The sequence below is a fragment of the Anomaloglossus baeobatrachus genome, chromosome 7, assembly GCF_048569485.1.
Source record: "Anomaloglossus baeobatrachus isolate aAnoBae1 chromosome 7, aAnoBae1.hap1, whole genome shotgun sequence".
Lineage (NCBI taxonomy): Eukaryota > Metazoa > Chordata > Amphibia > Anura > Aromobatidae > Anomaloglossus > Anomaloglossus baeobatrachus.
This window is the reverse complement of record NC_134359.1, coordinates 118514020-118526519: the sequence shown is the minus strand read 5'-3', so window position 1 is coordinate 118526519 and position 12500 is coordinate 118514020. Positions and strand designations below refer to the sequence as shown.

The 12500-nt window shown below is 52.8% G+C and overlaps 1 protein-coding gene across 4 annotated transcripts in view; it reads left to right on the top strand.

Moving 5' to 3' along the window:
* Positions 1-12500, top strand: part of ICA1L (islet cell autoantigen 1 like) — an 89887-nt gene that overhangs the window by 69742 nt on the left and 7645 nt on the right. For all 4 annotated transcript variants that reach the window (XM_075317612.1, XM_075317611.1, XM_075317615.1 and 1 more), the window contains one exon: positions 1-114. This exon is cut by the window's left edge. In XM_075317612.1, coding sequence (XP_075173727.1) covers positions 1-114 — 114 coding nt within the window. The remainder of the gene's footprint in view (positions 115-12500) is intronic.

Below are 12500 nucleotides of genomic sequence, written 5' to 3'. Positions count from 1 at the left end.
AAGAGGAACAAGATATTTTTGAGTGTGGTGAATCAAGCTCATGGACAAAGCAGTCACAGAGTTTGTCTGGATATCTTCCTTCTCAGCTGCTTGATATGGGGGAAGGACTCAGCAGTAAGTGAACATGTTCTGCCATTTACTATACTGCTATTATATTCAATATATCCTAATCCAAACGTCATATTTCTGTATTTATAACAGGAGATCATTAATTAATCTTAGATCAGACCCATCTCTGATTGTAAGGTAGCTGGCTGTAGCAGGAGCCCTCCTCCACGCTACTGCGTTTGTACTATGTTACTTACGCTCACATCAGATTTTCACCCTAATTAGCTGTCCAAAAATGGAAAGTATTAGGAGGAAATTAACATGAACGTTCTCAGCAAAATTCTTTCAAGATGGTTTTAAGAGCTCAGAGAATCCCACAGACTGATAAACGTTTATCCACTCGGAGGTCTATGCTTGATCTGTATTTAGTGATAAATTGTCACCTCATAGGACAACCATGTTTCCTTCTCCATTGTAATAAGAAACTGGTCAGAGTATGACAACAATCCTAACATATATATACAGTGCTGGCCAAGATATTGGCACCCCTGCAGTCTGTCAGATAATACTCAGTTTCTTCTTGAAAATGATTGCAATCACAAATTTTTTGGTATTATCTTCATTTAATTTGTCTTAATGAAAGAAAAAAAAATTGTCATAACCTATTGTACCATCACCCATTCCCTGTAGACTGTGAGCCCTCGCGTGCAGGCTCCTCTCTCCTCCTATACCAGTCTGTTTTGTACTGTTAATGATTGTTGTACGTATACCCTCTTTCAGGGCTGTATTTTGCCTTCCTGCTGCCATAGGCACTTTAAGTGGTCGCGCCCCTTAGTGACAACGTAACACTGAGTTTTCGCACACGACATCTGTTTAAGGCAGATCTACTCTGTAAAACACTTGAAAAAGTATGAATGAGAAACGAAGGGCACTACCCCCCCCCCCATGGGGATCACCACAGGCACATCAAAACATTGCATGAGTATAAAATATTCCCACCACACCATCCCCACTTATATACTGTGACTGTCACACTGCCCCTAATAAACTACACACTACCCTCCCTTATAAATTATACCCACCACACCTTCCTCAATTATGAAATATGATCTGCACATTGACCTCACATCATGCTGCCCCCTCCTCACAATGTCCCATGCATGCTGCCCCCTCCTCACAATGTCCCATGCTTGCTGCCCCCTCCTCACAATGTCCCATGCATGCTGCCCCCTCCTCACAATGTCCCATGCGTGCTTCCCCCTCCTCACAATGTCCCATGCATGCTTCCCCCTCCTCACAATGTCCCATGCATGCTTCCCCGTCCTCACAATGTCCCATGCATGCTTCCCCCTCCTCACAATGTCCCATGCATGCTTCCCCGTCCTCACAATGTCCCATGCATGCTTCCCCGTCCTCACAATGTCCCATGCATGCTGCCCCCTCCTCACAATGTCCCATGCATGCTGCTCCCTCCTCACAGTTTCCCATGCATGCTGTTCCCTCCTCACAATGTCCCATGCATGCTGCCCCTCTCCATGAGCTCCTAATGCTGCCTTCCTCTTTTTCATAATGACACCTCCATGCTGCCCCATTCATCATACTAAGACCACCACACTAACGCTTATGCTGAGACACCCCTCCCACACACACACACACACACACACACACACACTACCCCACTCTTGATATTGACTCCCCTACATTGCTCCACTCCATACTGAGCCCACACATGCTGCCCCTTCTCCATAATGAGCTCCCAATGCTGCCCCCCTCTCATTCTGAGTCCTTACACTCCCCCGCCATCGATTTTGTCATTGCACTATCCCTCAACCCTTGTCCTCTGTCTCTAGGATTGGTCCCTCTCTCCCATTCCCCCAGCAGCAGCCGCTCTCCCCCGCCTTCACAAGCAGCCTCTCCCCCAGCATCAGCCTCTCCCCCCCCAGCGTCCCCCAGCTTCAGCCTCTCTCCCCCCAGCCTCCCCCAGCATCAGCCTCTCTCCCCCAGCTTCCCCCAGCATCAGCCTCTCTCCCCCAGCTTCCCCCAGCATCAGCCTCTCTCCCCCAGCTTTCCCCAGCATCAGCCTCTCTCCCCCAGCTTCCCCAGCATCAGCCTCTCTCCCCCAGCTTCCCCAGCATCAGCCTATCTCCACCAGCTTCCCCCAGCATCAGCCTCTCTTCCCCCAGCATCAGCCTCTCTTCTCCCAGCCTCCCCCAGCATCAGCCTCACTCTCCCAGCCTCCCCCAGCATCAGCCCCCCCCCCAGCATCAGCCTCCACCCTCCCAGCCTCCCCCAGCATCAGCCTCCCCCCTCCCAGCCTCCCCCCTCACAGCCTCTCCCAGCATCAGCATCTCTCCCCCCAGCCCCCCCAGCATCAACCTCTCTCCCCCCAGCATCCCCCAGCATCAACCTCTCTCCCCCCAGCATCTCCCAGCATCAACATCTCTCCCCCCAGCGTCCCCTAGCTTCAGCCTCTCTCCCCCCAGCGTCCCCCAGCTTCAGCCTCTCTCCCCCAGCTTCCCCCAGCATCAGCCTCTCTCCCCCAGCTTCCCCCAGCATCAGCCTCTCTCCCCCAGCTTCCCCCAGCATCAGCCTCTCTCCCCCAGCTTCCCCCAGCATCAGCCTCTCTCCCCCAGCTTCCCCCAGCATCAGCCTCTCTCCCCCAGCTTCCCCCAGCATCAGCCTCTCTCCCCCAGCTTCCCCCAGCATCAGCCTCTCTGCCCCCAGCATCAGCCTCTTTTCTCCCAGCCTCCCCCAGCATCAGCCTCACTCCTCCCAGCCTCCCCCAGCATCAGCCCCCCCAGCATCAGCCTCCACCCTCCCAGCCTCCCCCAGCATCAGCCTCCCCCAGCATCAGCCTCCCCCCTCACAGCCTCCCCCAGCATCAGCCTCTCTCCTCCCAGCCTCCCCCAGCATCAGCCTCCCCCTCCCAGCCTCCCCCAGCATCAGCCTCTCTCCTCCCAGCCTCCCCCAGCATCAGCCTCCCCCAGCATCAGCCTCCCTCCCCCAGCAAAAGCCTCCCCAGCATCAGCCTCTCTCCTCCCAGCCTCCCCCAGCATCAGCCTCCCTCAGCATCAGCCTCTCTCCTCCGAGCCTCCCGCAGCATCAGCCTCTCCCAGCATCAGCCTCCCTCAACATCAGCCTCTTTCCTCCCAGCCTCCCCCAGCATCAGCCTCTCTCCTCCCAGCCTCCCCCAGCATCAGCCTCCCTCAGCATCAGCCTCCCTCCTCCCAGCCTCCCCCAGCATAAGCCTCCCTCAGCATCAGCCTCCCTCCTCCCAGCCTCCCCCAGCATCAGCCTCTCTCCTCCCAGCCTCCCCCCTCCCAGCCTCCCTCAGCATCAGCCTCTCTCCTCCCAGCCTCCCCCAGCATCAGCCTCCCCCAGCATCAGCCTCCCCCCAGCATCAGCCTCCCCCCTCCTAGCCTCCCCCAGCATCAGCCTCTCTCCTCCCAGTCTCCCCCAGCATCAGCCTCTCTCCTCCCAGTCTCCCCCAGGAACATCAGCCTCCCTCAGCATCAGCCTCCCTCCTCCAAGCCTCCCCCTGCATCAGCCTCCCCCAGCATCAGCCTCCCCCCTCCTAGCCTCCCCCAGCATCAGCCTCTCTCCTCCCAGTCTCCCCCAGCATCAGCCTCCCCCAGCATCAGCCTCTCTCCTCCCAGTCTCCCCCAGCATCAGCCTCCCTCAGCATCAGCCTCCCTCCTCCCAGCCTCCCCCGGCATGAGCCTCCCCCAGCATCAGCCTCCCCCCTCCTAGCCTCCCCCAGCATCAGCCTCTCTCCTCCCAGTCTCCCCCAGCATCAGCCTCCCTCAGCATCAGCCTCTTTCCTCCCAGCCTCCCCCAGCATCATCCTCTCTCCTCCCAGCCTCCCCCAGCATCAGCCTCCCTCAGCATCAGCCTCTCTCCTCCTGAAGCCTCCCGAAGCATCAGCCTCTCCCAGCATCAGCCTCCCTCAGCATCAGCCTCTTTCCTCCCAGCCTCCCCCAGCATCAGCCTCTCTCCTCCCAGCCTCCCCCCTCCAAGACTCCCTCAGCATCAGCCTCCCTCCTCCCAGCCTCCCCCAGCATCAGCCTCCCCCAGCACCAGCCTCCCCCAGCATCAGCCTCTCTCCTCCCAGCCTCCCCCCTCCCAGACTCCCTCAGCATCAGCCTCCCTCCTCCCAGCCTCCCCCAGCATCAGCCTCCCCCAGCATCAGCCTCCCCTAGCATCAGCCTCCCTCAGCATCAGCCTCCCTCCTCCCAGCCTCCCCCAGCGTCAGCCTCCCCCCATCCCAGCCTTTCGCAACATCAGCCTCCCCCCTCCCAGCCTCCCCCAGCATCAGACTCTCTCCTCCCAGCCTCCCCCAGTATCCGCTTCTCTTCCCCCAAGTCTCCCCCAGTATCAGCCTCTCTCCTCCCACCCCATACGCAGATCTCCAGTCTGCATTAGAGACACCCCCACGCTCCTTATGAATCTTCAGCTCTGCGAGCACTTACCTGCTCCAGGGCCCGCCGTCATCTTCCTGTCTCCCGTGAGTATCCTCTTCTGACACCGGCTTCCAACGCGGCGTCCTGCTGTGAGCTCTGCATGTGAAATCCACACAGCATTGGACGCAGGACAGAGGAAGGAGCTGATTGGCGCGCCTGTGACCCCGGAAGTGCAGGCGCCGGCAGTTCCGGGGTCAATCAGCTCTCTGTGCCAGGCCGCCGCAGTTTGTCTGCATTCGCGTCTTAATTGACGCGGATACAAATAAATAAAGGTGCGCCTCTCCCCCCTCCGAAAATACAGCGGATTTAATGAATGTGTAAAAAAAACAAAAAACAATTTTAACTGCTAGAAGGTGCCGCCCCCTGCATCCTGCCGCCCTAGGCACGGGACCACGGGTGCCTAATGGTAAATACGGCCCTGCCCTCTTTCACTTGTAAAACGCCATGGAATAAATGGCGCTATAATAAATAATAATAATAAAGCCAAATTGGATATAATTCCACACCAAAGATAAAAAAGGGTGGACAAAAGTATTGGCACTGTTTGAAAAATCATGTGATGCTTCTCTAAGTTGTGTAATTAACAGCACCTGTAACTTACCTGTGGCACCTAACCTAGAGTTTATAGGAAAAAAAAGAGGCATTCAAAGAAAAGAACACGGTCCCTAGTCAAACATGGCGGAGGTTCCCTGATGTCTTGGGGTTGCTTTGCTGCCTCTGGCACTGGACTGCTTGACCGTGTGCATGGCATTATGAAGTCTGAAGCCTACCAACAAATTTTGCAGCATAATGTAGGGCCCAGTGTGAGAAAGCTGGGTCTTCTTCAGAGGTCATGGGTCTTCCAGCAGGACAATGACCCAAAACACACTTCAAAAAGCACTAGAAAGTGGTTTGATAGAAAGCACTGGAGACTACTAAAGTGGCCAGCAATGAGTCCAGACCTGAATCCCATAGAACACCTGTGGAGAGATCTCAAAATGGCAGTTTGGAGAAGGCACCCTTCAAATCTCAGGGACCTGGAGCAGTTTGCCAAAGAAGAATGGTCTAAAATTCCAGCAGAGCATTGTAAGAAACTCATTGATGGTTACCGTAAGCGGCTGTTCGCAGTTATTTTGGCTAAAGGTTGTGCAACCAAGTATTAGGCTAAGGGTGCCAATACTTTTGTCTGGCCCATTTTTGGAGTTTTGTGTGGAATGATCAACAATCTGATTTTTGTTTCATTCTCTATTGTGTTTTTTCATTGCAAGCAAAATAAATGAAGATAATAATGCCAAAGAATTTGTGATTGCAATAATTTTCTGGAAGAAACTGAGTATTATCTGACAAAATTGCAGGGGTGCCAATACTTTTGGCCAGCACAGTGTGTGTGTGTGTATCTGTGTGTGTGTGCATATATGTATGTATGTATGTATGTATGTATGTATGTATGTGTGTGTGTGTGTGTGTATGTATGTATGTATGTATGTATATATATATATATATATATATATATATATATATATATATATATATATATATATATATATATATATATATATATATATATATATATATATATAATATACACATATACATATACAGTGCCTACAAGTAGTATTCAACCCCCTGCAGATTTAGCAGGTTTGATAAGATGCAAATAAGTTAGAGCCTGCAAACTTCAAACAAGAGCAGGATTTATTAACAGATGCATAAATCTTACAAACCAACAAGTTATGTTGCTCAGTTAAATTTTAATAAATTTTCAACATAAAAGTGTGGGTCAATTATTATCCAACCCCTAGGTTTAATATTTTGTGGAATAACCCTTGTTTGCAATTACAGCTAATAATCGTCTTTTATAAGACCTGATCAGGCCGGCACAGGTCTCTGGAGTTATCTTGGCCCACTCCTCCATGCAGATCTTCTCCAAGTTATCTAGGTTCTTTGGGTGTCTCATGTGGACTTTAATCTTGAGCTCCTTCCACAAGTTTGCAATTGGGTTAAGGTCAGGAGACTGACTAGGCCACTGCAACACCTTGATTTTTTCCCTCTTGAACCAGGCCTTGGTTTTCTTGGCTGTGTGCTTTGGGTCGTTGTCTTGTTGGAAGATGAAATGACGACCCATCTTAAGATCCTTGATGGAGGAGCGCAGGTTCTTTGCCAAAATCTCCAGGTAGGCCGTGCTATCCATCTTCCCATGGATGCGGACCAGATGGCCAGGCCCCTTGGCTGAGAAACAGCCCCACAGCATGATGCTGCCACCACCATGCTTGACTGTAGGGATGGTATTCTTGGGGTCGTATGCAGTGCCATCCAGTCTCCAAACGTCACGTGTGTGGTTGGCACCAAAGATCTCGATCTTGGTCTCATCAGACTAGAGGACCTTGAACCAGTCTGTCTCAGAGTCCTCCAAGTGATCATGAGCAAACTGTAGACGAGCCTTGACATGACGCTTTGAAAGTAAAGGTACCTTACGGGCTCGTCTGGAACGGAGACCATTGCGGTGGAGTACGTTACTTATGGTATTGACTGAAACCAATGTCCCCACTGCCATGAGATCTTCCCGGAGCTCCTTCCTTGTTGTCCTTGAGTTAGCCTTGACTCTTCGGACAAGCCTGGCCTCGGCACGGGTGGAAACTTTCAAAGGCTGTCCAGGCCGTGGAAGGCTAACAGTAGTTCCATAAGCCTTCCACTTCCGGATGATGCTCCCAACAGTGGAGACAGGTAGGCCCAACTCCTTGGAAAGGGTTTTGTACCCCTTGCCAGCCTTGTGACCCTCCACAATCTTGTCTCTGATGGCCTTGGAATGCTCCTTTGTCTTTCCCATGTTGACCAAGTATGAGTGCTGTTCACAAGTTTGGGGAGGGTCTTAATTAGTCAGAAAAGACTGGAAAAAGAGATAATTAATCCAAACATGTGAAGCTCATTGTTCTTTGTGCCTGAAATACTTCTTAATACTTTAGGGGAACCAAGCAGAATTTTTGTGGTTTGAGGGGTTGAATAATAAATGACCCTCTGAATAAACTTTTCACAATTTAAAAAAAAATAAAAAAAGAAATAACATTCTTTTTTGCTGCAGTGCATTTCACCATTTCACACTTCCAGGCTAATCTACAGTCCAAATGTCACAATGCCAAGTTAATTCCGAATGGGTAAACCAGCTAAATCTGCAGGGGGTTGAATACTACTTGTAGGCACTGTATATAATGCATGCATGTGTGTGTGTGTGTGTGTGTGTGTGTGTGTGTGTGTGTGTGTGTGTGTGTGTATATATATATATATATATATATATATATATATATATATATATATATATATATATATATATATATATTATAATATAATATTATGTATGTATGTATGTATGTATGTATGTATGTATGTATATATAAGTAGATTTTGGGTACTCACCGTAAAATCTCTTTCTTGGAGCCTTCATTGGGGGACACAGAGACCATGGGTTGTATGCTGCTGCCACTAGGAGGCGACACTAAGCAAAACAAGGAAAACTCCTCCTATGCAGTATACACCCACCAACTGGCAATGATTCCTCAGTTAGTGATAAAGCAATAGGAGACAACAGTAAAGAACGAACAATCTTACAGAAGTGAACATTAAACTCAACATTCAACAGTAACATATGTCCAACACAAGGGCGGGTGCTGTGTCCCCCAATGAAGGCTCCAAGAAAGAGATTTTACGGTGAGTACCCAAAATCTACTTTTCTTTATCGCTTCATTGGGGGACACAGAGACCATGGGACGTCCTAAAGCAGTCCCACGGGTGGGTCTAATGTTACTCTCAGGGCTGACCTCGGTCCACTGCAGCCTGCAGAACTTGTCTACCGAGGCTCGCATCGGAGGATGCAAAAGTGTGGACCCTGTAGAACTTTGTGAAAGTGTGGAGCGAAGACCAGGTGGCCGCTTTGCAGAGCTGCGACGCTGGAGCATGGTGACGGACCGCCCACGAGGCTCCCACCGCCCTGGTGGAATGGGCCGTAGTCCTGAGTGGGCGCGTTCTCCCTCTTACCCGGTAGGCTTCCAGTACGGCAGAGCGAATCCATCGCGCAATGGAGGACTTGGAGGCAGGTAGGCCTCTGCGCAGGCCGGACGGAAGGACAAAGAGGGAATCCGACTGTCTGAATTGAGACGTCCTGGAAATGTACAGGCGGAGAGCTCTGACCAAGTCCAGCTTGTGGAGAAGAACCTCACGAGGGTGCGAAGGTTTCGGACAATAGGAGGGCAGAACAATGTCCTCGTTGAGATGGAAAGAGGAGACCACCTTGGGCAGAAAGGACGGTACCGGACGGAGGACTACCTTATCCTGGTGGAGGACCAGATATGGAGAGCGGCAGGAAAGCGCCGCTAGTTCAGATACCCGCCTGATTGACGTGATGGCCACTAAGAAGGCGACCTTCCAGGAGAGGAACGTTAGAGACACCTCCTGCATAGGTTCGAAGGGGGAATGCTGGCGAACAGACAGAACCAGGTTGAGGTCCCAGGGCTCCACCGGAGGCTGAACTGGGGGCACCGAATGAGCAGCCCCCTGAATGAATGTGCGAACCTGAGAGCGAGAGGCAATCCTCCTTTGAAAGAGAATGGAAAGAGAAGACACTTGCCCCTTTAGAGAGCTGAGTGCTAACCCTGCATCCAGACCAGACTGCAGGAAGGACAACAGAACTGGCAAGGAGAAGGTCATGACTGTGACTTGGTTAGCTTCGCACCAGCGGAAATAGGCCTTCCGCGTACGGTGATAGATGCGGGAAGAGGAAGGCTTCCGTGCTTTAATCGTAGTCTGGACGACCCTTTCTGAGAATCCTGAGGAAGTTAGTACTGCGGCCTCAACAGCCATGCCGTTAAATTGAGCGACTGTGAATTCTGGTGAAGAAAAGGTCCCTGAGTGAGAAGGTCCGGGACGTCTGGAAGTCTCCACGGAACGTCGGCGAGAAGGTGCACGAGCTCTGCGTACCACGGGCGACGGGGCCAATCTGGGGCCACGAGAATCACCGGTACTCCTTCCGCCTTGATCTTCTTGACTAGCTTGGGGTTAAGCGGAAGCGGAGGAAAGAGGTACGGCAGGGAAAACTACAACCAGGGAATCGCTAGGGCGTCCGTTGCGAGCGCCAGTGGGTCTCTTGCTCTGGAGACGAACTGGGGCACCTTGTGATTCCACCTGGAGGCCAGGAGATCCACGTCGGGGGTCCCCCACCTGGAGCAGATCTGTTGGAAGATTCTGGGATTGAGGGACCACTCTCCTGCGTCGAGTCCTTCTCGGCTGAGGAAGTCGGCGGCCCAATTGTCCACTCCCGGAATGTGGACCGCTGAGATTGCTGGGATGTTTTGTTCGGCCCAGTCGAGGATTTGAGATACCTCCCTCATCGCCGCTCGGCTGCGTGTTCCGCCCTGATGGTTTATGTAGGCTACAGTGGTCGCATTGTCGGACTGTACCCGAACTGGGTGTCCGCGAAGCAGGGACTTCCAATGATAAAAAGCCAGGCGAACTGACCTGAGTTCCAAGATGTTGAACGGAAGCTTGGTCTCCAGCTCGGTCCAGCGACCCTGAACTGTAAGGTCCTGGAACGTGGCTCCCCAGCCTAGCAGGCTGGCGTCTGTCGTGATGACCTTCCATCGAAGGGGAAGAAAAGATCTCCCTTGGAGGGTTAGGGGAGAGCGTTTCCACCATTCCAATGACTCTGACTCGAGGAGGGAGCGCGATTGGCCGATCCAGTGAGAGAAGAGACCTGTCCCATGTTGCTAGCAGGAGACCCTGAAGAGGGTGAGTATGGAATTGACTGTAGGGCACCGCTTCCATTGACGCCACCATCTTCCCGAGAATGCTCATGCAGTACCGAAGGGAGCAACGGGGTGCGCATTGGAGCTTCCAAATCCCCCTGAGGATAGCTGAGAGCTTGTCCTTGGGCAGAAGAACCCTCGCCTGCGTGGTGTCGAAGATCATGCCGAGGAATGAGATGCGTTGAGCCGGGATCAGAGATGACTTTGGTCGGTTGATCAACCAGCCGAGACGGGTTAGAGTATCCAGAGTGATGTTGAGACTGTCGCGGCACTCCGACGCCGAGGGAGCCTTGATTAAAATGTCGTCCAGGTACGGGATGGCTATAATTCCCCGGGTCCGAAGAATAGCCATGACAGTAGCCATCACCTTGGTGAAGACTCTGGGAGCTGTCGAGAGCCCGAATGGGAGAGCAGTGAACTGAAAGTGTTGCTCCTGGACCACGAAGCGTAAGAATCTCTGATGAGCTAGAAAGATCGGGATGTGGAGATAGGCGTCCTGGATGTCCACCGAGCAAAGGAACTCCCTGGGTTCCATGGACGCTATCACTGAGCGCAGAGACTCCATGCGGAATCGCCGGAGACGGACCCGCCTGTTGAGGCACTTGAGATCCAGAATGGGGCGGACTGTGCCATTCTTCTTCAGTACCACGAAGAGGTTTGAATAAAAACCCCGGAATCTGTCTTGAGGGGGGACGGGGGTGATGACCCCAGAGTCTCGCATGGACTGGATGGCTGCGAAGAAGCCCTTGGTGAGGGAGGGATCCTTGGGGGGTTTGGACTTGACAAAGCGAGAGCCTGGGAGAGAAGAAAACTCTATCTTGTAGCCGTGAGAGACGACGTCTCGAACCCAGGCGTCGTCTATCACGGAAAGCCACGTGCTTCTGAACATGCAGAGACGACCGCCGACCCTGGATGAGGATCCGGGGACGGGGGCCCAGTCATGCGGAGGAGAATCTGTTGGATCTGGAGCTGGAGGGCTTGGACTGCTTGCCACGGGAACGCCAGGAACGCCAGTGGGGTGTTGCCTTAAAAGAAGGATTCCGTCTCTCCTGATGTGCAGGGGACCACTCTCGACGTGTATTGGTGCCAGCGGAGAATGAGCGAAAGGGAAAAGCCCGTCGTTTGGGAGGGGCATGGGGAATCGTCCGTTGTGGAAGGAAGGTACTCTTGCCCCCCGTAGCCTCAGAGATGATCTTGTCCAGCTTTTCTCCGAAGAGTCTGGCACCAAAAAAGGGAAGACTGGTGAGGGACTTTTTGGATGCTGAGTCCGCATTCCACGCTTTAAGCCACAAGGCTCTGCGGATTGCAGTAACGTTGCCGGCTGCCAGGGCTGCGGAAGCGGCAGAGTCGAGTGACGCAGCAACTAGGTACTTTCCGGCATGTGCGATCTGGTCTGCCAGATCTGCCAGCTCGAGGGTGGGAGCTGCAGCCAGGATGCCTCGCCGAAGGAGCTTTGCCCAGGCGGAGACAGCTTTGGAGACCCAGGTGGATGCAAAGGCTGGAGTGATGGCGGAGTCGGAGGCTTCAAAGGCCGACCTGGCTAAGGATTCAATGGTCCTGTCCAAGGGATCCTTAAGGGAGGAGCCATCAGACAGCAGCAAGGTGGTGCTGGACGAAAGTCGGGAGATCGGAGGATCCACTGAAGGGGCCACTGACCACTTCTGAAGGAGTTCCGGAGGAAAGGGATAAAGGACCTGTGCCCGCTTGCGTCTCTGGAAACGCTTGTCAGGATGTTCCCACTGTCTGGAAAAAACGTCCTCAAATTCCCTGTGGTTGCCAAAGCTTCTTGGCAGTTTCTTGGCCCTTTTGAAAGGGACCGATTGACTGGTAGGTGCCGGATCTACATCCTTCACCTCTAGGGTCTGATTGACAGCAATGACCAGACTGTCCATCATACCGGTCAGCTTGGAGATATGCTCAGAATCCAGATCGGAGTCAGAATCAGGGTCCTGGTCCGAATCTGGGGCTGCCGCAGATGAGGCGGGAGATAGAGAGCGTATTGCCCTGGAGACCATAGAGGGGCTAGGGGAGCTGGAGGATGACCCCGATAAGGGGCGCTTCCTAGACCTCCTGCGTGTTCTGCCCTGCCGGGCTGGTGATGCTGCAGGCTCAGACTCGCTCTGGGTCGCCGGGGGGACTCCAGAGGAGGAGGCAGGCAGGCGCTCTATGGCCGAGGCTAAAGTCTGAGACATCTTAGTTAGGTTATCCACGGACTGAGAGA